The sequence below is a fragment of the Haliotis rufescens genome, unplaced genomic scaffold (assembly GCF_023055435.1).
Source record: "Haliotis rufescens isolate VD_foot unplaced genomic scaffold, xgHalRufe1.0.p SCAF_8, whole genome shotgun sequence".
NCBI lineage: Eukaryota > Metazoa > Mollusca > Gastropoda > Lepetellida > Haliotidae > Haliotis > Haliotis rufescens.
In genome coordinates, this window is record NW_025964372.1 from 2,159,165 (window position 1) to 2,183,511 (window position 24,347).

General features: G+C 39.1%; 1 protein-coding gene across 1 annotated transcript in view; it reads right to left on the reverse strand.

Annotated features, from left to right (window-relative positions):
* LOC124129457 (choline transporter-like protein 2) overlaps positions 1-22,750 on the reverse strand; it is a 45,222-nt gene extending 22,472 nt beyond the window's left edge. The window contains exons 1-9 of the mRNA XM_048389308.1: positions 22,153-22,750; positions 10,935-10,983; positions 8,247-8,320; positions 7,205-7,283; positions 6,252-6,339; positions 4,340-4,474; positions 2,944-3,007; positions 1,262-1,397; positions 183-266 (exon numbers count right to left, since the gene is read on the reverse strand). Coding sequence (XP_048245265.1) covers positions 183-266; positions 1,262-1,397; positions 2,944-3,007; positions 4,340-4,474; positions 6,252-6,339; positions 7,205-7,283; positions 8,247-8,320; positions 10,935-10,983; positions 22,153-22,228 — 785 coding nt within the window. The 5' untranslated portion in view covers positions 22,229-22,750. The remainder of the gene's footprint in view (positions 1-182; positions 267-1,261; positions 1,398-2,943; positions 3,008-4,339; positions 4,475-6,251; positions 6,340-7,204; positions 7,284-8,246; positions 8,321-10,934; positions 10,984-22,152) is intronic.
* Positions 22,751-24,347: the final 1,597 nt, after the last annotated feature.

Here is a 24,347-nt window from a genome sequence, read left to right on the forward strand (position 1 = left end):
CAGAGGTAGACATACAGATAGTCAGAGAGTGAGACATACAGATAGTCAGAGAATCATACATTAGAGCATATGGAGAGACAGAGAGTTAGGCGTGCAGCATGTCATTCAGTTTGTCTGATAGATGCTCATACTTTTTACATTCGGATGGACATTCATCAGGACGTCCTGACTACTGTACTCACACCAACAGCATCCACCACGAGGCCACCACGTCCTTGTAGATGAGCTCCCCGTACTCCTTGAACTGGAAGAACAGGGCAAGGAAGCTGCAACAAAAATAGTCCTTCAGTGCTGCACTCGGCAATGACCCAGCTGATGATGGTGGGACCCGTGAAGATCCGGGGTACTACAGGTCTTCAGCAACCCATGCTTGTCGTAAATGGCGACCATGCTTGTCGTCGAGGCAACTAACGCTATTGATGCATGTCATCATATCCCAATTGCACGGATCGATGCTCACAATGTCAATCACTGGATTGCCTGGTCCAGACTTGATTATTTACAGACCGCTGTCATATAGCTGGAATATTGCTGAGTGCGGCGTTAAACAACAAACAAACAAACAAACAAAAATGATGGTATCCCCAAAAGGGTGTTACTCATTCTTCTGCTTGTGTGTGCAGTCAATCTTTCTTTCTTTCTTTGTTGTTAAATGCCTTACTCCAGCAATATTCCAGTTATATGATGGCGGTCTGTAAATAATCAAGTATGGATCAGACAATGCAGTGATTGACATCATGAGTATCGATCAGTGCAGTTGGGATATGATGAGATGCATCAACCAAGTCAGCGAGTCTGGCCACCCGATCTGGTTAGTCGTCTCTTATGACAAGCATAGTCGCCTTTCATGGCAAGCATGGGTTGCTGAAAACCTATTCTACCCTGGATCTTCATGGGTCCGTGCAGTCAATACTTGAGGGAAGTGCCATTTAATGGAAAATGATGATAGGAAAAGAAATAATTAAATACTATTTGCTGCCAACTTTTGAACGATGTTCTCAACATTTTCATGTATTTGTTGACTGCAGTTAAATCCAATGCTTGTTGTGAGACACTACATCTTATAAGTGAATAAAAAACATTTACATGTTCCAGGATAGGAGAAAAAATGAACTTGAGACAACATCGTAATATTGGTTCGGACCAAGATTTATCACTACTGTCTGAGACAGGAAAATAGCATCTTTCTTCTTCTTATTATTATTAAATTGAAAATGAGGTCTAGATGCTATGTAAATCATATTTGAACACTACAACTCACTAGCTTGCGTTGTCCAGGGCATTCCCAGTGACATTGGTACCATCAGAGGATTGAAGGACATAACCTCCAGAGGTCGAGAGGTCAGAGGCCAGATCTGTGATCTGTCCAAATATGGAGGGTATGCACCGACCAATCACTGTGAAGAAAATATTTTCATGAAAAGTAGATTGAGCTTAAAAATATTCTCAATAAAGTTACAAGAAATTGAGATATTTATTAAGTAAAGAATGTTTAGCAGAATCAGCACACCAAGAAATACAACCGGTAATTATTCGCTTGATTGGGAGACACATTCATCTGTTCTGGATCACTCCTTCAGTCATCATTATTTGAACTAACTTCACTGAAGTACCTATTCCTGACCACTAGATATATCTACTATGCTGCTAACTCCATCTTTCCGAGGCAAGGGAGTTAACTGACTTTAAAAGTCTAGTTTCCACTCTTCCCAAACTAGGCTGGAATTCCCAGGCTCGATCCTAGCGCCACCAGTGGCTAATACGAGTTATGTCCCTTCTATGTCCCTCCTATTGACCAATCAGATTACACCCCTTGTATCACTTGCATTTGCTTCAAACAAAATGGCGGACCAAGTCAAGACAAGCTGATGGATATTCAAGATCTATATTGTAATACAACGGGTCTTACCCTGTGAAGTGCATCAGATCACTTAAGCACCTTGATTAAAAATATGAACAGATTTGCAAAATATCAATCGATACCCAGTTGGGGGTACACATGCTTTGCAAATCCTTCAATTGACCTAAATCTGATGGTTGAAATCCATGTTGTTCACGAACATCTGATGTCGTGGACATGATTTTGATTGGACTATGCATAGACTCGTTAGTTCAGCCAAAATGTAACTCCATAATACCAGCCAAGTTGGGCAAGGGTGGAAACTGGACTTGTATAGTCAGTTAACTCCCTTGCCCCAGGAAGATGGCCAAGTCACTTTACAAAGACAACTTGATTGTACAAAAGATCAGCCACAGGACTTCTTTCTTGCATGATTTGGTTTACAGGTTTTTGTCATTGTTTTGTTTGCTGGGTCAGTGGCCAAAATTGAAATAAACAAAAAATGAGACCAATCAATTTTTACAAATTTCTTTTGTAAAAACAACACAGTCTAGGATGTAAATATGACAAAATTTCAAATTGTCAATTTTTCTCATATTTCTGTGAAATATGATAAGAATGTTCACATGGGACAAATGCACTGACAGCGTAGAGACACGGGGAAACTATAAACAGTATTCATCCTCGCTACTACTTGTGTTTTTAACCTGTCAGACAAGGTAACAATATAGTTTCGGCGGTGAAATGAAAAATAAAAGTAGAATTCAATTTTATTCCTCATTCTTTAAAACCTGGAGGATCAAACACTAAAATGCTTTAAATACACGAGCATACCGTATTTCCTCGATTAAACGCCCTGATGAATATTTCTTTCAAACACTCTTTACCCCTGGCATTTAACAGCAAGGCAAATAATGGGAATATACTAATAATGTGCATTGTAAATAACCGATTTTTTCATCGAGGCCAGGCATTTAATCGAGACCTGGCATTTTATTCAAGGCCCAGCATTCAGTATAAGACCTGGCGGTTGTTTGAGTCCTGGCATTTAATCGAGGAATACGGTAAACTGAGTGGTCAGTTCAGTGTGGGTCAAGGTGTACCTGCAGTGTTCTCCACGTAGTAGGGGGCACAGTCCTGGTTGTCAATCAGAGTCTGCAGATTCGACTGGAACAAACACACAGCAAATGATATACAAGGAATCATTATATACTTCAGTGTGAAAGGCTTAGTTTTCCGAAGTTGAGAAAAGTGTTATTTTCATTGCAGTGAACATAACAAATGATATTTCACTGCAGTGAACATAACACATGATATGTCACTGCTGTGAACATAACACTTTGACGGAACTATAGTCATACAAGAGTGACCTCCCCTCAAATTGTCTCCCTTTATCGTAAGTGTCCAGCCCGTACACAAACTGTTGACGGAACTATAGTCATACAAAAGTGACCTCCCCTCAAATTGTCTCCCTTTATCGTAAGTGTCCAGCCCTTACACAAACTGTTGACGGAACTATAGTCATACAAAAGTGACCTCCCTCAAATTGTCTCCCTTTATCGTAAGTGTCTAGCCCTTACACAAACTGTTGACGTCCTTTTCACATTAGTTCCTCATTGACAAGACACAATAATGACAGATGGTCATTTATGGAGTTGATATGGCTTCATGTCTTTTGTTATTTTCTTGAAAATGTTTCGTTATAAACTGTAAAGGTCTCACTTAACTCGTCAATCGAGAACGTTCGTTTGCACAGCGCCATTTTTGTTAATTGACCAGCGTGTATTCTTTCGCTTCCAACAGCGGTCTTGATGTTTTCAAGAATAGTTTTTGTTAAAGTTGATTTTGTATACAATCATATCTACATGTTTGATACAGAATTTTCACAACCATAAATATTTTTTGTTACTGTTGTTAATATTTTTTTTTATGATTTTCAAACATGATACTACATTTTTAGTCACAAATACAAGGGGTTGGGACTAGATGAGAAAAACATGATATTTCATTCAACACATGAAATATCCTTTATTTATAAGGTGCAACCAGAAAAATCCCATCTTTTACTCCAATTGGGTAGCTCTCAAAGCAGAATGCTTGATTCTGACTGGTTAAAATGAGGTATCAAAATCAAATTTGATACCACTACATTAAGCCTTTCCACATAAAGAAATGGGCACGTGAATACATCAGTAGCCATCATACTGATCCACTAAAAACAGCTGCTTTAACCTGTCAGTATAAGTCAGTGCTAAGGTATGGGAGATCCAATCACCTTAGCGCTAAGGTATGAGAGATCCAATCAACTTTGAGTTAAGGTATGAGAGATCTAATCAATCAACATAGCATTACGATATGGGAGATCCTATCAACTTAGCGTTAAGGTAAGGGAGTTCATATCAACTTAGCGCTAAGATTGCTTCACACAATGGCACCCAGAACATGTGCAAAGCTGCATACCTACTCATCAAAGAAAATGACTGTGTCTATATTACTCACAGTGGCGGTGGGATCTACGCTGTTTTTACACAACATCTTGCTCCTCTCGGCGGTCAGCATGCCTCCTGCCACCGTCTCCAAGGCCTGCGTTTCCAGGTACACGTAGTAGGTGCTGGTACAGTTGGTCACACACACCTGCATCAAGACGGAGATACAGAAGATGAGTCAGTTGCAGCAACGCTGCCATGACCAGCACTTCTAGGATATAATGAAAGTGCACCGAAATTCGGGGTTTAAATGTCACTTTCATTTTCTATAGTCACTGATCGCTTTATTCATTCATTAAACTATAAGAAAATCCCAAAACTTCCACTCGTGACCGAAAAGTTTGTTTACTGAAGCCATTTGCATTCATCATCCATTCATGGACACGAAATGTGATGTCACCTTGATTTGTGGATTACGGAGTAGGTTAGTGTATCATGACAGCCTAATGAGGAAGCTCAAGGTGATGCAGGCCTAGACGTTATGGTACCCCAATTAGGGTGGTGGAGTTACAATTTAACTTCACATTGGCATTGTTTCGGCCTTACTTAATCCATCTGGAAACCCATGAGCACAGATATGTCGCAGACAAACCCAGAATCATAATCATGGCGAATATGGGATTTGAACCCATAATCATAGGATTCTGATATGGCTAAGGGACATAACTCTGCATAGAGGTGAATGGGTTTATTAACATCACAGTCAAGATTATTGCACTCATACAGTGAGCATGTGTGTCTGGTTTCTGAGACGCCATGTCGCAGTATAACATGGATACCAAACTCACACACAGTATACTGACTCCAAGCCGACCAGTTCTTGATTTAGCCCCTTAATGATGCGTGTCAAATAGGGTTACAAACCAAAAAAAAAAAAAAATGTGAGCTCCATTAAATAAATACTTTTTTACCATCTTTTTGTTTTTTTTATATTTCCAGAGTCAAGTTAAAGAACCTCAGCTCTAATCTTGAAACATTTCACTCTTTTTTTTTATGTCCGTTTTGGGGGGCATTTCAAAATAGAAATCTAACCAGGATTGTGACAACAATATCCTTTCCACTGGATGAATGAGTGGGCAATACACCCAGACCCTCTGGACCAGACAATCCAGTGACTGACATCATGAGCATAGATCTTCACAACTGGGACAAGATGACAAGCACCAACCAAGTCAAAGAGCCTGATCACCTGATCCCATTAGTCACCTCTTACAACAAGCATAGTCGCCTGTTAGGGCAAGCATTGGTTGCTGAAGACCTATTCTACCCCGGATCTTCACGGGTTGCATGACACTATAATGGTGAGGGTCCTGATGGGGTGGGGTCACAAGTTAACAGTCAGACAATCTGGTCCGGGGGAATTGATCTCATGACTGTATCATGTCTTACTCATACACACAAACAAACACACCCATTTTATGTAAAAAAAAAATCAAAGCCTTCCACAATTAGTGGAACATTTTTCCATGACCCCTAAATAATGTTCAAATTCATAACCTTCTTATTTGAAAAAACTTAAAAATGTATCATCTTTTCATGGCTTGCACCATATAGTTGTGATACATTTAGGCAACCACCCTCCAATATATTAAATGACCAGTTAATTAGCAGTTTTTTTTACATTTTATGGTAATTTTTGTACAATAAAGATTTGACTCATCTCAAATTGACAATGTTTTAAAAGTTGTTTTAAAAGTTGTTTTACGCCAAACAGTATACCCCATCAGGACCCCCAATCATAGCAACCCAGTGTCATTTGTCAATTTGATCACCCCACAAGTAGGAGTACTTGTCTGACAGATCAACAATCACAACCAGGGTGAATTTGCAATTCTATTCCTGGGTCAGCTAAGGGACACAACTCTGCATAGGCCGTGCTCCCCCTATGTCAAAGAGGACAAACACTGAATAATAAATCAGATTACCTGAGGCGTGGGGCACCCAAACGTTATGACACCAACTCCCATTTTAGCACACTCCAGCAGGTCAAAATACATCAAGTTGGGCTTGGATCTGAAATACAACACCTCATACGTGAGGGTGGATTAAATTTCACAGCCTCGCCTCAACACAAGTAGTTTGTATGTTTGTTTGTTTGTTGCTTAACAGCGCACTCAGTAATATTCCAGCAATATGACAGTGGACTGTAAATAATCCAGTCTGGGCAGACAATCTATTGATTGACATCATGATCATGTCTTCGTAATTTGGATCGATGACATGCATCAAGCACGTCAGCAAGCCTGACCACCTGATCCCGCTAGTCGCCCCTTACGACAAGCATGGGTTCCTGAAGACCTGTTCTAACCCGGATCTTCATGGGTCCCAACATGATTGTAAAAGTATAGTGCAATATAAACCAGTTCAACCAATTATGTACTTATCTTTTTAACCAATTGTAATGGTGGTCTTTCAGAAATAAAACATTGTGAGTAGACATGAGTAAAACTTGGCTACTGGTTATCAGGTGAGGTGAGGTGAAATGGGGTTTAACGTCGCGTCCAAGATTATTGCACTTATATAGCGATGTGCATGCACGTGTATGTGTGTGTATGGCTGCTTGTACTAGTCTGGACTGATGCCGATTTAAAGTGCTAGCTCACTGAGATACCATGGCGCAGTTTAAAATGAATACCCCACTCAGACACGGTATACTGACTCCGAGCCGACCAGTCCTTGTTTGAGCCCCTTAATGCCGAGCGCCAGACAGGGTAACAAATACCATATTTAAAGGTCTTTTGGTATGACGCGGTCGGGGATCGAACCCTGGACCTTCCGCTCCCGGGGCGGACACTCTAGACAACCACTGATAGATGTTTATTCTGACAACTATAAACTATCTGCTCATCAGCTTAGTCCGAGACTTGGTGACACGTACGCATAGTCCCCCGAGCCACACAGGTTGCCGTCGCTGTCGGTGGGGTAGATCAGCTTGATGGGGTTCCCACGAACATATCCTGTAAGAAATGAAACTTTCACATTCATGTATCTGCTGGAAACAAGAAATAAGGAAAAATTTACTTCTCCAATTTTATGATTTAGTAGATTTATTTACAAGCTTAGCTAAATGTAATCTTGTTCAAAGTCCAAAGCCATAAATCAACTGGCAAGAGTTTATCTGCACTTCTGTTCAGTGAGTGAGTGAGTGAGTGAGTGAGTGAGTGAGTGAGTGAGTGAGTGAGTGAGTGAGTGAGTGAGTGAGTGAGTGAGTGAGTGAGTGAGTGAGTGAGTGAGTGAGTGAGTGAGTGAGTGAGTGAGTGGGTGGGTGGGTGGGTGGGTGGGTGGGTGGGTGGGTGAGTGTGTGAGTGAGTCGCTTTTAGCAATATTCCAGCAATATCACGGCGGGGGACACCAGAAATGCGCTCCACACATTGTACCCATGTCGGGAATCAACCCGGGTTTTCGGCGTGATGAGCGAACGCTTTAACCACTAGGCTACCCAACTGCCCCTGTCTGTTTACAAATTCTGTAAAGTAAGCGTCTATGGGTAATACAATACGAGCCCCATATCCTAGCACGCATTGAGGAGTGGGTGCAGCCAGGGACTCATCATGTATTCTGGTGCAGCACCACCCTCGACCAGGTTGTTTGTATATCATCTGTAGCTATGTACAGGGGACCTGAATGTAACACACATTACCCTTGTTTGTTTGTTTGTTATTTAACGCCGCACTCAGCAATATCACAGCTATATGACAGCGGTCAGTAAATAATCGAGTCTGGACCAGACAGTCTATTGATTGATATCATGTCAGCATTGATCCTCGCAACTGGGATATGATGACATGCATCAACCAAGTCAGCATTGCCTGACCACCCGACGACAAGCATAGTTGCGTTTTACGGCAAGCATGGGTTGTTGAAGGTCTATTCTACCCCGCATCTTCAGGGGAACATGTCATCATGAACAAGATCCTTACCTAACACAGAACATGCAACCATGGCTAAAACACAGATGAAGAAGAGCAGGCAGCAGATGACATCAGTGCACGATCTGAAACACAATTCAGTTCAGGATGAGACAGGGTCAATGGTGTTTGTTTAGGATGTAGATGGCCATCTTTAGACTTTCTACAGATTTATTCTTGTCAACTCAAAATGTAAAAATGTATGTGGTGGCACATAGTCCTGTGCATCAGGTGAAGTAAAGCATGCCCCCGAGTTGGGTGGAAATATGTGCACTATAGATAGTCTCTTATTATTACTATTGTAAACAAACCATAAATATTCCATGTTCTAGTTCTGCCTAGTTACAGTAAAATAACAAAACATAATCAACATATCCTGAAAACTGTAGTTGTTATTTGCGTCTTGACTGCACTAAAACATGCACAATAGCAGTACCGTGAGGAGGACTCGATTAAAAAAACCTCGTTTAACTTGCACCAGATGCATGTTGACAAGAAAACCAAGTTGTACTAGACAACAACACCAGGAATTTGTTGTATCTACACTTGATGCATGTAGACATCAATATTAGGTTGCACATTAATAATAAGTTGCACTGGTGAATTTACATAGGTGAATCTACGCAGAGGGGAATATGTGGTTTTACACGACGATCTGGAGGCAAGTGGCAAGCCTAACACACGTAAAACCACATATAGCCCTTGTGATAGGTCTACAACAAGTTTTTCTTGCAACCATGTTTTAATCCGAGAAGAATTAAAAAAATTGAAATCAGACAGCAAGCTGTTCGATTAAGCTGAAGTTAACTTCTGCAGTTTTTGCTTCGTAGCGAGGTGCAAGAGATTTAATGACCCTCTCAGAAATTCATTTGCAGCCTGTTTTCTTCATGGCGGGGTATAAGGAATTTATTCTCCCACCCAGAAATATGTTTCCCTATAATGATCATAATGAGAACAAATCTGGGATTCAAACCCATGATCAGAGAATCATGGCCAACAAAGGGAGTTCACTCTGCATAGCAAATTGTGGCACTGTGGATGAATTAGCCAACCATGTTCCTGGGTCATGTGAAATTTGCTGAGACTGAATCTAAAGTATCTTCCTCAAATTTGTCAGTGTATCCAGCTGAATGTGTTTCAAAATTAATAATAAACTATAAATCATCAGCATAGTCAAACTGAAGCGCAGTCCACTTAAATACAGAGCAATGGCAGGTGTATCTGCACAGAACACAATTGACTTGAATGATATTATTTATTTTGAAGCACATCAATAAAAATTGCAAGTGATCTTGTGGCATTTGATTTGCCAACCAAGATTTTTTTTGCATTTCTTTTCATAAACCCACAAAATTTAGGTCAGGTCCACTAACGGACGCTTGTTTCTTGATTGGTTCAAAATAAAGTGGGTCAGGTTTTGTTCTATTATTGAGCTGAATGATGTCACTTATTTTGTATCGTTGTCTACAGTTTTCTGTGTGTTAATCAGGGGTCCTGAAACAGTCATATGTGCCAGACATGTCCGATTGGGAATCTCAAATGTCTGATTTAAAATATTGCTTACCGGACATTTAAATTTTTCTGTCCAGACATTTTAAAAAACAAACAATGCTACCTTCGGGGTCCAAATAATTTATGAGCGTTATCGTATCCCTTCAACACTTCAGGTGAATAAACAGGCATAACAAACTTGGTCAATAAAAGTATGAAATTTGATATAAAAAATCACTAGACATGATGATTTTACAATTTAAAATGTATTTCCTGCTCTCAAAGGCATTGTTTTATATACCGTGTGTATTTTCACGTAAACTAAGCCGGAAATAGCAAGCAGCTGTGCACACGTTTCCCCCCAATCTACCAGTGATTCAGTTAAAACGTACCCAATGAGAATCATTACATCTATGAGCAATATATGAATTTATTATCGTTAACATATTTATTAATAAGAATTGACTCAATGTGTTTATTGGGGGGATTTCAGCAATATGCACATCGTTTTTTATGTTATTACCTCCATAAACGCCAAAAAAATTGAAGTCAATTCTAAAATGGGTTGAGGACAACAAATTTGAAATACAAGTTACTGGCAAAGGTGATGGACTGGTGTTGGGTTTGTGATAATCCATGTTAACTTAGACTTAACATGCTTAATGAATAGATCTCACAATCACTGAGGTACCAATCCCCTGTGTAGCACCAACAAATCCATTACATTGAAATGAGGTGAGGTGAAATTGGGTTTAACGTCGCGTCCAAGATTATTGCACTTATATAGCGACGTGCATGCACGTGTATGTGTGTGTGTGGCTGCTTGTACTAGTCCGGACTGATGCCGATTTATAGTGCTAGCTCACTGAGATACCATGCCGCAGTTTAACATGAATACCCCACTCAGACACAGTATACTGACTCCGAGCCGACCAGTCCTTGTTTTAGCCCCTTAATGCCGAGCGCCAGACAGGGTAACAACACGTACAATCTTTTAACGTCTTTTTGTATGACGCGGCCCGGGATCAAACCCTGGACCTTCCGCTCTCCGGGCGGACGCTCTACCACAAGACCACGGAGGCGGTTAAATTGAAATGAACTATACATCAATAACAACAACGGACATAATCGAGGTGAGTGTTGGCGTTTCATTCCTTCTTGATGGACACAGATTATTTGATCTGTAACTTTACAGGGGAAGATACATACCGTTGCTTTATCGGTCCTTTAAAGTTAGGGTCAAATTTCTTTGCTTCCCCTGAAAAATAAAAAAAACAGGTATGAATAACTGCATCATATATACAACCATGATATCGGACAAGCTGGGTCAGGAGATGGAGTATGTGAGTGAGTGAAGGTTGTTAATATGCCGCAGTCAGCAGCCTGTCAACGATTGAGTCTGATTTGTTTGTTTGTTGCTTAACGCCACACACGGTCTGTAAATAATCAAGTCTGGAAAAGACAATCCAGTGACTGACATCATGAGCATCGAGCTACACAATTGGGATACAATGACATGCATCAGCCGAGCCTGAGCACCTGATCTCATTAGTTGTCTCTTACGACAAGCATGGGTTGCTGAAGACCTATTCTACCCCAGATCTTCACCCGTCAATTGAGTCTAGAACAGGACAAGCTAGTGACAGGAACCGTGACCAACAATATATATTACTGTATTCGACGTAATAAGCGCCCAGGGCGCTCTCAAAATTAGAAATAGGGGGCTCTTATTAGAATGTTATTTTGGTGGAAAAACAGAGTTGAAAGATAAATTTCGTGGTTTATGCTGACAGCCTGAAATGTTTATGTACGACAGATATATTTTTCCAGAATTAAATGCCCATAATTAAGGGTGCATAAAACACACGAGTGCATATTATATATCTTGTGTACATTGATCACTCGGAAGGGGTGCTGATTGGGATTGTTCAATGGCTAAATATCTTAGCAAATGTCACCGTGGGCGCTTATTACGTCGAATACGGTAATCCATGTCATCGGAACACATAATCAGCCACATACAGAGTTCCAGCAAAAGCTTATCATCATAACCCAACTAATTTGGAGTTGCATGTGTACAGATACACATTTAAACACACAAAACAATAACCATGATAACAAAGCTACCGTATGTATAATTACCTAATATAGCCTACATGTGTGTGTATACAGATCTTTGTCTCGCTTCCTTACATCTAGCTGTGGGACCCGTGAAGATCCGGGGTAGAATAGGTCTTCAGCAACCCATGCTTGCCGTAAAAGGCGACTATGCTTGTCGTCAGAGGCGACTGATGAGATCGAGAGGCCAGGCTCGCTGACTTGGTTGATACATGTCATCGTATACCAATTTCGTGGATCGATGCTCATGACATTAATCACTGGATTGTCTGGTCCAGGCTCGATTATTTACATATAGCTGGAATATTGCTGAGTGCGGCGTTAAACAACAAACCAACAACAACAACAACAAACATCTAGCTATTGAGTTCAGCAGCTATTGACAGCTCCTCATGACATGGTAAGAGAATGGACAGACAAATGGAAGCAGATGGACAGCAGGATTAACAATATGTCCCCCCAATGAAGTAGCTATTTTGCTTGCATAGACAGAAAGGACAGCCACAACGTAGAGTGTTAATACAATAGACAAGTAGGCCAATTCATACTGAATGCAGCTGTAAAGTTTCCGTGGCAACATGTCTACCTGTATATCCTGAGTTTCTGTAAACACTGCAGGAAGCATCTCCTTAGAGCTGAATAAGAATGAATCCAGGACTAATATCATTAAGTTAATGTCATATTAAAAAATGTACTTAGAAACTGGGGTTTAACATTGTGTTCAAGATAATTATTATAGTGTGTGTGTCGGCTTGTACTCGTCCGGACAAATGCCGATTTCATAGTGTTAGTCCACTGAGATACCATGCCACAGTTTAACATGAATACCCCACTCAGCACCAACCAGTCCTTTAGACCCTTAATGCCGAACGCCAGGCAGGGTTACAAGAAGTACCTTCTTTTAAGGTCTTTTGGTATGACGCGGCTGGGGATCGAACCCCATCCTTCTGAATTCCAGGAAGACGCTATGTCCACTAGGCCACAGAGGGCAGTGTTAGTAATGGCCACTAGTCCTGCTGTCCTTGCCAAAGTGCCCAAGAGTTAAGGTATCATAAGGAGTAGTAGACATTTGCCATTTTTATGGTTTTGCTTTATGTTATCATTATAAGGACAAGTGGTCTAAAGCTGTTAGTTTCTTTCTCTTGAGGGGGTCTCAAAGTGAAGAATTACTTGCAGTGTTAGTAATGGGCACTTGCCCTGTAGTCCTTGCCAAACTGCCCAACATCATCTTCCCGAGGCAAGAGAGTTAACTGACTTCAAAAGTCCAGTTTCCACCCTTGCCTAACTAGTCTGGAATTCCTGGGCTCGATCGTAGTGCCATCAGTGGTTATTATGAGTTATGTCCCTTCTAAGCCTCTCCAATGGACCAATCCGATTCCATCACTCGCATTTGTTTCAAACAAAATGGTGGCTTACAGTCAAGACGATCTGAACGATAATCAAAATCTATATTGTGATAAAACAGGTCTTACATCGCGAAGTGCATCAAATCAAGTGAGCACCTTGATTAAAAACATGAAAAGGTTTGGAAAATATCTGTTGACGAGTTTGCTTTGCAAGTCCTGCAATCGACCCAAATCTGCACGACAGTTTACAAACCGGATTTCGATTTCGTTGCGAGATTTTGATTGGAATATGCATAGACTCGTTAGTTCAGCCAAAATGTAACTCCATAATACCAGCCTAGTTCGGCAAGGGTGGAAACTGGACTTTTATAGTCAGTTAACTCTCTTGCCTCACCCAACAGTTAAGGTATCATAAGGATTAGCTACCGCTGCAATGGAGATGAGGATTAGCAACCAGTAACAGCATCACATGTTTCCATAAAACACGCAAACAAAATTACCATAACCCAATTAGGTTGAGTTGCTTGCGAACAAATACGCATGAAGAAATCTAATAACTCATTATACACTGTGTGCAGTTAACCAATGTAGATTTAACAGCTTGCATACACGGATGTCTTTACAAATCATTTGCTACTGACTGAAGACAGGCAACACCTATACATGAGGCCTACTGCAGTGAATAAAGCACAGATGTGCAATATCTCGCTTACTGTAACACAGACATGTATCACTGTTACTGGGTTATGCGACATGTGCGTCACTTGGAGCAGCACACAAATATATATATGCTAATTAAATGTAGCCTGAAACAATAAAAGTGGAATCATTTTTTTAAAAGTCCACTCATCAGTTTACAAAATCGGACTGGGACAGAGAGTAAATATACTGTTTGTTTGTTTCTTTGTGGTTTAACGCCACACTCAGCAATATTCCAGCTACATGACGGCGGCCTGTAAATAATCAAGAACGGACCAGACAATCATGATGTCATGAACATCGATCCACACAATTGGGATACGATGGCATGCATCAAGCAAGTCAGCGAGCCTGACCACCCGATCCTGAAAATCTAATCTCACCCGGATCTTCACGGGGCAAAAATATATTGACTACCCATAGAAAACCATTCAGTGATTTCTTGGCAGACAAATTTTTAAAATCGTTCTTTTGTTCAAAATTGAGAGTTTTATTAAAATCTTCCAAAATTTAGGGGTTTTTTAACATTAAATTTAAGCATATAATTATGTTAACCTCAACATTAAAGCCTCTCGCTTTATACATTATTAATTTGGTCATGTGATCAGTGAAACACAAGGCACCCTTACAAAGACATAACATTAGTCACATCTATAGCTACAAAAGTATGAATTGGGAAATGTTCCATTCTAATTAGGAACTATTGCTGACATTTTCACCAGACTCGGGCTGAATATCGGCCTCTGAGCAAGTTCAGATAAATCCCTGCTATCAATACCCAATGGGAATGACTAGTCCGAGCCTCAAAAGATTATCTGGAGCCCTGCGACATGCTAGTTGAACCTTTTGAATCAACTGTTAATATGCACAATGGTAGCCATACTCTCACCTTTCATTAACACAGTATACCATCACTCTTTGTCAGTGGTTCATAAACACATGCTTGTGGTCGAGTCGGTCAGAATCGTACAGTGGACACATGATTATTGAAGGTGTTTTGTTGCTTTTATTTATAAATATAGGTTTATAAATATAATCGTACCCGTGAAGATCTGGGGTATAATAGGTCTTCAGCAACCCATGCTTGCCGTAAAAGGCGACTATGCTTGTCGTAAGAGGCAACTTAAGGGATCGGGGTTCAGGATTGCTGACTTGGTTGATGCATGTCATTGTATCCTAATTGCGTGGATCGATTGTCACAAGGTTAATCACTGGATTGTCTGGTCCAGACTTGATTATTTAGACACTGTCGTCATATAGCTGGAATGTTGCTGAGTGCGGCGTTAAACTACAAACCAAAAATAAGTATAATTGGGGTGAATAGGGGATTTGAACCTTGCCATGACCGTGTTAAATTATAATATCCAGTACGTCAAGGGAAACAATCCTGAGTTATAAATATAACATAGAGATTACTCTGTGTGTGTTTTCGTATTGTAAATATTTTATTACGCCTTTTATTTTTTTGGTTTACAAGAAACTGGCCTAACTTTCAATGTAGGTGGTTGATAGAAATATATATAAATCATTCAAAATCGAGAATAGTGCTGCTACTAATGAATGAAAAACATACAAGCATTAACAGGGCTTAATACTGAAAGATAAATCATTGTGTTTTTTGTCTGGATAAAATCTTTTATGTATATTTTTCACCATTTTTCTTTCAAACAAATATGATAAAATTTTAGTATTTTTCATTTCGTAATTGTAAACAGTTGGCCCAAAATAGTAATTGTCATTTCATTTATTTTTTCTAATTTCAGGGATTTTTATCTGTCGGTCTCGTTAACGAACTAAAAAAAAAATTAAGGCATTTGGAATAAAAAAATTACGTGAACATTTGGTGAACATAAAAATACTTTTTTACCCTGATATATGATATTTATGATACAGAAACAACATTCTTATGATAAATTATTTTGGCTGAATTAAAGCAGTTTATTAGATTTTAATCTTCCATTTAAAAAATATTAATTGTGAAATAGAGAAATGAGAGTCTGTTTATTGGGGAAGTAGAATTAAGCCTCCAAATGGGAGTTTCTAATGTCAGAATAAACAGATTCGAGTGATTTTTCGGACTTAAACCATGTGGTTGATATAAAACTTTTCTATAATTTTGCATAATGACCCTAGTTGTGTAAGTTCAAAATGGCCAATGAATTCCTTGCTCTAAATAAACTGCAACAACAATAGCTTGATGTCATGATAATGGTTAAAATGAATCACATCAGCTGATCGTGATTGTGATCGTGAGATAAATAGGGTGTTGCTTATTATTAGTAGTTGATAGGTAACATGATCACCACATCCTCAAAAAAGTTACAGAACACCTGATTTTTTCATATGTCATGGCTGGAAGGAACTGCAACCCTGCCTTCCAATTGTGGGTGTTCTTAACTTATTTAGAGTAGTATATATTACACAATATTTACATGACTTGTTTTAAAATAAAACTTATATGGGCCGGGACCAACCCAACTATCACACCACTCTACTTCAAATGATATCCCGAAATATAATGACTCATTGACGATAAAATTAGTTCCTTGCAGTCACAGTTCCTGTGCCAACAACATTGGGTGATCACAGCCCTACAATACAAGGACCAGAAGAGTTGACCCCTCTATAAATCCTGGCTACCACAGCTGTTGCTACAAACAATGCACGATGAGGCTTGGCTACTCTGAATAGGTTCCCTGACCCATAAGCAGCTAAATAAAGAAGGCCAACAATGAGGTTAAGTCTCCGGTAAATGTGAAATGTGTGAATAAGAGCTTGTTTCTGTTTTTGTTTGGTTCCAGCTTGTCGATTCTGTAAATACAGACTAGAATATTAATAAATGTTCAGTTATTCCACTGCACTCATTAACATGATAAGTGATACGTATCGCAACATTTTTTCTGAGTTCCAGTATATTCTGTTAAAAGATATGACAAGTTTTGTTGTTTTTTGTATCATTTAACCCAAAATCTATACAAATATTCATTCACAAATGTTTCTCTTTGAAATTGACTGACAAAAAGGCAGAAACACAGAAGTGATTTTTTATCCCATATTGTTATCTCCCTTGTGTCACTGACAACAAAATGGCCGCAACTGGCCATACACTATGTATTGAAACAAACACAGGCTTTTGTGTGACCTTGTTTATAATATGTAAGCTCTCTTGGGCTAAGTCAAAACGTCAAATTTACTAAATCATGTACACACAGCAAATCTCATAAATCAAGTTTACAATAATCAAACTTAGATACTATCTCAGGCTATGATCTAAAGTGCAGATCACGCCAATCTTTGACCTTGTCAGAAACCCGGTCAACTTTGTTAATCACTGTTAACTTTCTCTAGCTCTACACCCATAATTAGATCAGTGGATTGTGTAGGTGTGAATAGATACAGCAAGGTCATGATACAATACGTATCGCGATACACATATTTACATCAAATCATGTGAAAACTTCTTGACTATAAATATTTCAGAGCAGGTTCCAAAGCAAACGCTAGCTGTAGACACATGTTTGTAGCGGCTATTTTGAGTAGTTAATTTAAAAAGCTACACAACACATTTTTCAATATTTCGCTGACAAAAACAATCGGGTTGTGGTGAGAAGCATTACACAAGTAGTAAGTAATACATTTTAGCACGTGTATTGTCTTGTATCGATACAGAAAAAAACGTATCGTGTATCGTATCATTGCATGAAAACTCACAATGCACCTGTGCACCAATGTATCGTTTCCTCCCTAGGTTGGGTTGTAATTACTTCATACAGTTCAATGCTATTATCTCTGTCCCATTATGAAAAATACTATGGGCCCATTCTCGACATAGCCCATCAAAGTGGCCGGAAAAAATTAAGACATCCCTAAAAGAATTCTTTTCTGTTTGGTGCTTGATTAATCTCTGGTTGGTCGAATCTTAAACAATTCAGATATTATCTTGCTAACAGTTGGGGTTGCACTAAGGCAACTTGGATCACTTTGTTTTTGATGGATCTTAGGCCACACTTTAGAAATCTTATGTTTCACGAATTTATTCCAGCTTTGCCACACAAGGTCAGTTGAAATAAAGTAAAAATTTATTTATTTATTTATTTATTTATTTATTTATTTATTTATTTATTTATTTATTTTTATTTTTTATTTATTTATTTATTTTTTTTATTTATTTATTTATATGAAAATCATTCTGCTGTCGTGTTGAATCATAGATAGTGATGTATACATGGAACTAATAAATAACATTTTATTTTGAATAAGAGGGTCTATATTATTAGTGGGAGACATAATAAAAATAAATATTTTTTTTTTATTTATTTCTTAGGCTGGCTGTTTTTTTCAGTAGGGCAGCTGGTCTGTGAAACAAAAATTAAAAAATGTGTGGCTGTGAGATCCTCTTTACTGCAGTACATGTTTCCTTGGCCCACAGTCTGTTTGTTTGTTTGTTTGTTTGTTGTTTAAAGCCAGCTATATGACGGCGGTCTGTAAATAATCGAGTCTTAACCAGACAATCCAATGATTGACATCATGAGCATCGATCTACGTATATAAATTGGGATACAATTACAGTAAACTACAGCTATAACAAACTCAAAGGGACCACTAATATTAGTTCGTTATAAGCTTACATACAGCATATATACAGCATATTGCATTGACTAAAAACAAATTTGTTATGACCATCAGTTCGTTATAAACGTGTTCTTTATAAACAGTTTACTGTACTTTAATTAACCAAGTCAGTGAGCCTCACGGATCACCCGATCCGTTATCCGTTGATGAAGACCTATTCTGACCCAGATTTTCAGATCTCAAATAAGGTCAAACTGTACATCATTGGCAGTTCCCTATTGAGCTCTCTTCCTACGTGCGCTATAAACCAGATACAACATCATTCCATACACATGTCATTAAACAAGTTTACACCTGTGTAGATCCATACTTGTCACAAGGGGCAACTAACAGGTTTGACTCAGACTCGCTGACTTGGTTGATATATGTCATTGTGTCCCAATTGTAATGATCAACACTCATGATGTAAATCACTGGATTGTGTGGTCCAGACTTGATCATTTACAGACTGCCATCATATAGTATGGCTGACTGTGGCACTAAGCAAACAAAATAATTTTAATTGATAAGGCTAATACTAATAAATATGTGTTCTATTTTTTTTCTTCTAATGTTAATTTTAGACATCCATGTTTCATTAAGCCTCCAGTTTTCAAAAAATATTAAGCGCCTGCACGTAAGCCTGTGGCAGGCAGATCTCGTGTCGGGCACGTAGTAAGTTGTATGGCTGCAGCGATAGAAACTAACGGTTGTAGTCCACTTGTCCTTATAATGATACCGTATAGCAAAATCCCTAAAAAATGCAAATTTCTACAAGTCCTTAGGATAACTTAACCATTGGGCAGCTAGACAAGGACTACAGGACTAGTGCCAATTTATAACACTGATGGCTCATTGTGGCCTGCAGTAAATTTACGAGTCTATCTATTTGTCACTATAAGCTGCAGTTTTTCAAATGAGGGCCTGGGCCCTGTTCCACAAAGCGATCATAACTACAATCAATCTTAGAGACTTACGTCGATTCTAAAATTGTCTTAGCTAAAGTTTACAACCGTTCCACAAAGCGATCTTAGGGTGATTGTAACTTTACAAGTTCTTAAGTAGCCGATCTTAACAAAGATCGGAATCTTCAGCCATAAAGATACAAAATTTTCCCTTGGAGTGGCCTCCCTTGGTCATGTTTAGCAGACGACGCATTTCCTTGCACACCATAATAAAAGTCGCCATCTTTGTTGTTATGGTACAATATTTAAGATCGATTTTAGCAATCCTAAGTTGGTCCGGAGCAACTTAGCATTTTGATCTTAACTTACAACTCTCTTAGTTAAGATTGCTTTGTGGAACGGGCGGCCGATTGTAACAAAAATTTAAGATCACATACTTAGTGAGTTACAATCAACTCAGCCCTAAGATCGCTTTGTGGAACGGGGCCCTGGAGAGTTTAGTCAGGACCTGTACATAGCTTCTATATTCTGTTGGTCCTGATGGCAGCTTGGCATTTTTTAAAATTTTGAACACTGATTGCCCCGTGTTTGTCTTGGTTGTTCTCGCTCGCGCCCCATGAGACTCTCATAAGAATATGATGAAACTAAACACTGCTTGATTCTGACTCATGACTAACTGTATTTACTTGCTGGCAATCCGATACAAGACCTAACACTAAAAACACACTGAACAGTAATCATCCCACATGTATTCCAGGCCTGTGAAGTCCCGGGGTAGAATAGGTCTTCAGCAACCCATTCTTGCCCCAAAAGGTGACTATGCTTGTCGTAAGAGGCGACTAACGGGATCAGGTGGTCAGGCTTGCTGACTTGGTTGATGCATGTCATCGATCCCAATTGCTTGGATCGATGTTCATGAATTCATGATGACAATCACTGGATTGTCTGGTCCAGACTCAATTATTTACAGACCGCTGTCTAATAGCTGGAATATTGCTGATGGGCGTTAAACAACAAACAAACAAACAAACAAACATGTATTCCAGAGCTGAGACAGGTGACCTGGGTGGGTCCTGAGTAGGACCTGGGTACCCACAGGACTACCCGGGCCCGTGGATAGGCATGTGATAGATTGTTTTATGACAATAACAATAAAAGTCGATGGTGACACTTCAAGTAGAACTTTTAATGTTCGCATTTCTGTCTGAATATGCATGCATTCCTTTAACTTATATTTATATATTTGAGTAAAGATGTTTTTAAAAGCTTCAGTCAACTTCACATGATCAGATAGTTTCATTCGTGTTTGCCAGGGCTCTGGTAAAACAATTCCCAATAAGACATTTGTACCAACTCTTTGAGTGGATACCTGGGTAGGGTCAGGTAGGTAGGGGTCGAGTACCCGGGTAGTAAATTTGGACTTGTCCCAACCCTATGCATTCTAACATTAGCAGATTAGCAGGGCTGGTTAAGATTTTTAAGTATAAAATATAACTAAACTAGTACACTCAAATTTATTGTATGTTTATATAAAAACTATATCAAAAGTGATATTAGACGAAAAGTATGGTCGATAAGTGTTGTGAGAATGCTTAACTACGGGGAAATATAAAGTCCTGCGAAAACTATATATACTGGCTAAGGACCAGTTATTGCTGAAGACCAATTATCGCCAATTCCCCGTTATAGCACGCACATGATTGCATTTCATATTACTCTTGCTCGTTTTCATTAGAACAGAGAAATATTTATCCGAAAATGAACAAAACGGACTCTAGTTAGGTAATTTTTTTAAAAAACACACCATAATCACCTTTCTTAAAAACAACTTTCAGAAAAGATACAGGGGCGGTGTCACGTGACTGATTCACGCGAAAATATCAATCAAACAACACGATGATGCACTTTCATTTCTGTCATTGGGTTTTATCTGTCTGTCATTTCTTCCCCAAAATACAATATTCTAGCTGAAACCTATTTGAGTTACAGTCGTGTCTCGTTGATAAGGACACTTGCGTCATTTCACAATTCGTCCGTATAAACGAATTTCCGTATAACTGAAACCAGCTGTATATTTTAAAAAATGCATAGCCTGTATATATATAATATCGAGAAATCCGTAGTACATAGTGTTAAGGAGAAGCATGTGTAATATTGTTTTTTGTCAGTTTGCAGATGACAAATTGATAACAACATTTCTTATTCATGTTGATGACTAATAAATTGATACTAAAAAATATAATTTGTATAACTGAAGCGGTTCACATGATCACGTTCTGTTAAGATGATGGCGATAACTGGTCGAGTAACTCGATGGGAAAGTTCTCATTCCACTGTTTTGATTCCCTATTCTAGCCTTATAACAGAAATCAACTGAATCTTATTCCACAGACAGAAATGAGCGCATTTGCTCATAGTTTCACTAAAATATAAAGTTACTGGTACAGTCAACTTTGTACACAGAATATGTCAGAATTTTTTTAATAAAAAATGCCCATAACTGGTCGGTGAACAGCACTTTAATGTAAAACTATTCTTCAAAATATATAGATCTAATTCTTCTTTTTTTCGACATTATTTAGACTAATTAATTCCAAAAAAATTAATCAGTCTGACCAGTAGTAAAAACACTCCATGTCAAAACCGGCATAACTTCTGTATCTGTTGAAGGAAGATGTGAAGCTATTTACAGCTGATTCATATATACACCTAGTAAACAACAGTCGATCTCCCTGTCAGTGCACTTACCGTACTTCGCCTTCTCTCCGCCGGCATCTTCTACTTTGCCGGCATCTTCTACTTTGTTGTCGCCGCCTCCACACATTTTGATCACGAAACAAACCCAGCTGGTAATCGCAAATTTGTTATCACTGCTCTTCTCTCACGACTTCATTCATGAAAAGTCAAACCATTTCGCGTTGGCACCTGTCAAGGACTGAACAGGAAGTTGTCATCACGTGACCAGGTCGGCACGCGGAGCCCTGGTTGCTGTAGCAACGCATAAACTTTGACAGACCGTCTTGTTTGTGTGGCGTCTGGCGTACTGACGGTTGTGTTAGCAGTGTAGACGTACAGGGTAGTTTTTTTACGGTTGTATTTAACGACAATGTCTCACGATATACCATGTTATTGCCAGCAGCGTGAGTCATGTATTAGTTCACTGACAATTTATTGATTTACGTTGAACGAGACCCACCAATAAATTAAATCTGTGATGCAAACCGCAGGTTGAAAAGAAATCTGCAAACTTTTTTTAAGTCATGTTACGAAAGCTTTCAGTCCTCGACGTCGAAAATGTAGAAATACACTTGTACGGTAAAAGTTAGCCTTGAGTATGAAAGAAGCGTAATATATAGAATAGTGTAATAATATATACGCGTACATTTCTTGGGCAATACGAATTAAGTTTGTCGACATTTGTCAAATATATAGCCACGCGCACGAAACAAAAAAATTGATAGAGTACAAATAATCATTGACTGAAAAAGACAAGTATGGTGCAAGTCACTAAATAGTATAATATATCAACGTGTGTCATATAATCACGACACCCCATATATCTTTACATGCTAAGGCCTATATATATTTCACTGATTACATTTTTATGGTTCTGTTATCGAGGTGAACAAGATAAAAAAAGTTGCATTTAGTTTCAGGAATATGCGTATAATTATCTTAAAACAATTGTTTGGATATCTTAAAAAAATGTCATGTTTACTTTTGTGTGTGTGTTTCTTTTGAATTTGTGGTAATTTTACTGAGTTATTATATTTAGGCGGCTGATTTCTGTGACAAGGGCATACGTCTACGCGAGACAAACAAATGGATGTATAAGTTGAGATTATCTACACTTTCTCATGGGATGTGCCACACCTTGCTACATGCAATCACTCAACCAACAACTCATCCAACCAACCAACCAACCAACCAACCAACTAATCACTCAACCGGCCCCTCAACCAACCAACCAACCAACCAATCAACTAATCACTCAACCGGCCAACCACTAAACCAAACAACCAACTTACTAATCACTCAACGAGCCAGCCAACTAATCACTCAACCAACCAACCAGCCAACCAACTAATCAACCAACTCACCCCTCATCCAGCCTACTACCCACACACTCTCGAATAACAAATTAATATGATTATTAAAATAAAATAAATCTGCATACAACGAGGAGGGTGCCACTGTCATATATATCTGCAATATTGCCGAGTTTGCAACACATACATAAATCTTATTTAATTTTTCCTATTATATACACACTGATGAGAAAAGATAATTCGGTCACATGGACGTCAGTTAGTTCGCACGTACAATACACCTGCACAATGCACCTGCACATTACACGTGCACGCCAACAGTGTAATCTGACGTAACACCTGCACGACAAATGTGTGATCATCGTTGACAGGGGTTAAATGATCAGTGTCCATCACATGTTGAGTGTGTTTCGTTTTCAGGCAGATCTGACACCAGTTTGTACACACTGTCAACCACTACTTACACGTTAAGGGGGCGGTCGGGTAGCCTAGTGGTTAAAGCGATCGCTCGTCACGCCGAAGACCCGGGTTCGATTCCCGACATGGGTACAATGTGTGGAGCGCATTTCTGGTGTCCCCCGCCGTGATATTGCTGGAATATTGCTAAAAAGCGACTCACTCACTCACTCACTCACTCACTGAACAGAAGTGCAGATAAACTCTTGCCAGTTGATTTATGGCTTTGGACTTTGAACAAGATTACATTTAGCTAAGCTTGTAATATGATATCGAATATCGTTAAAGCGGCGTAAAACCATACTCACTCACTCCAATTGCTTGGGCCGATGCTCAAGATCTCAATCACTGATTGTGTGGTCCAGAATCGATTATTTACAGACTGCCTGCTGGAATATTGCTGGACGCGGCTTTAAAAACAAAAAAACCTGATATCCT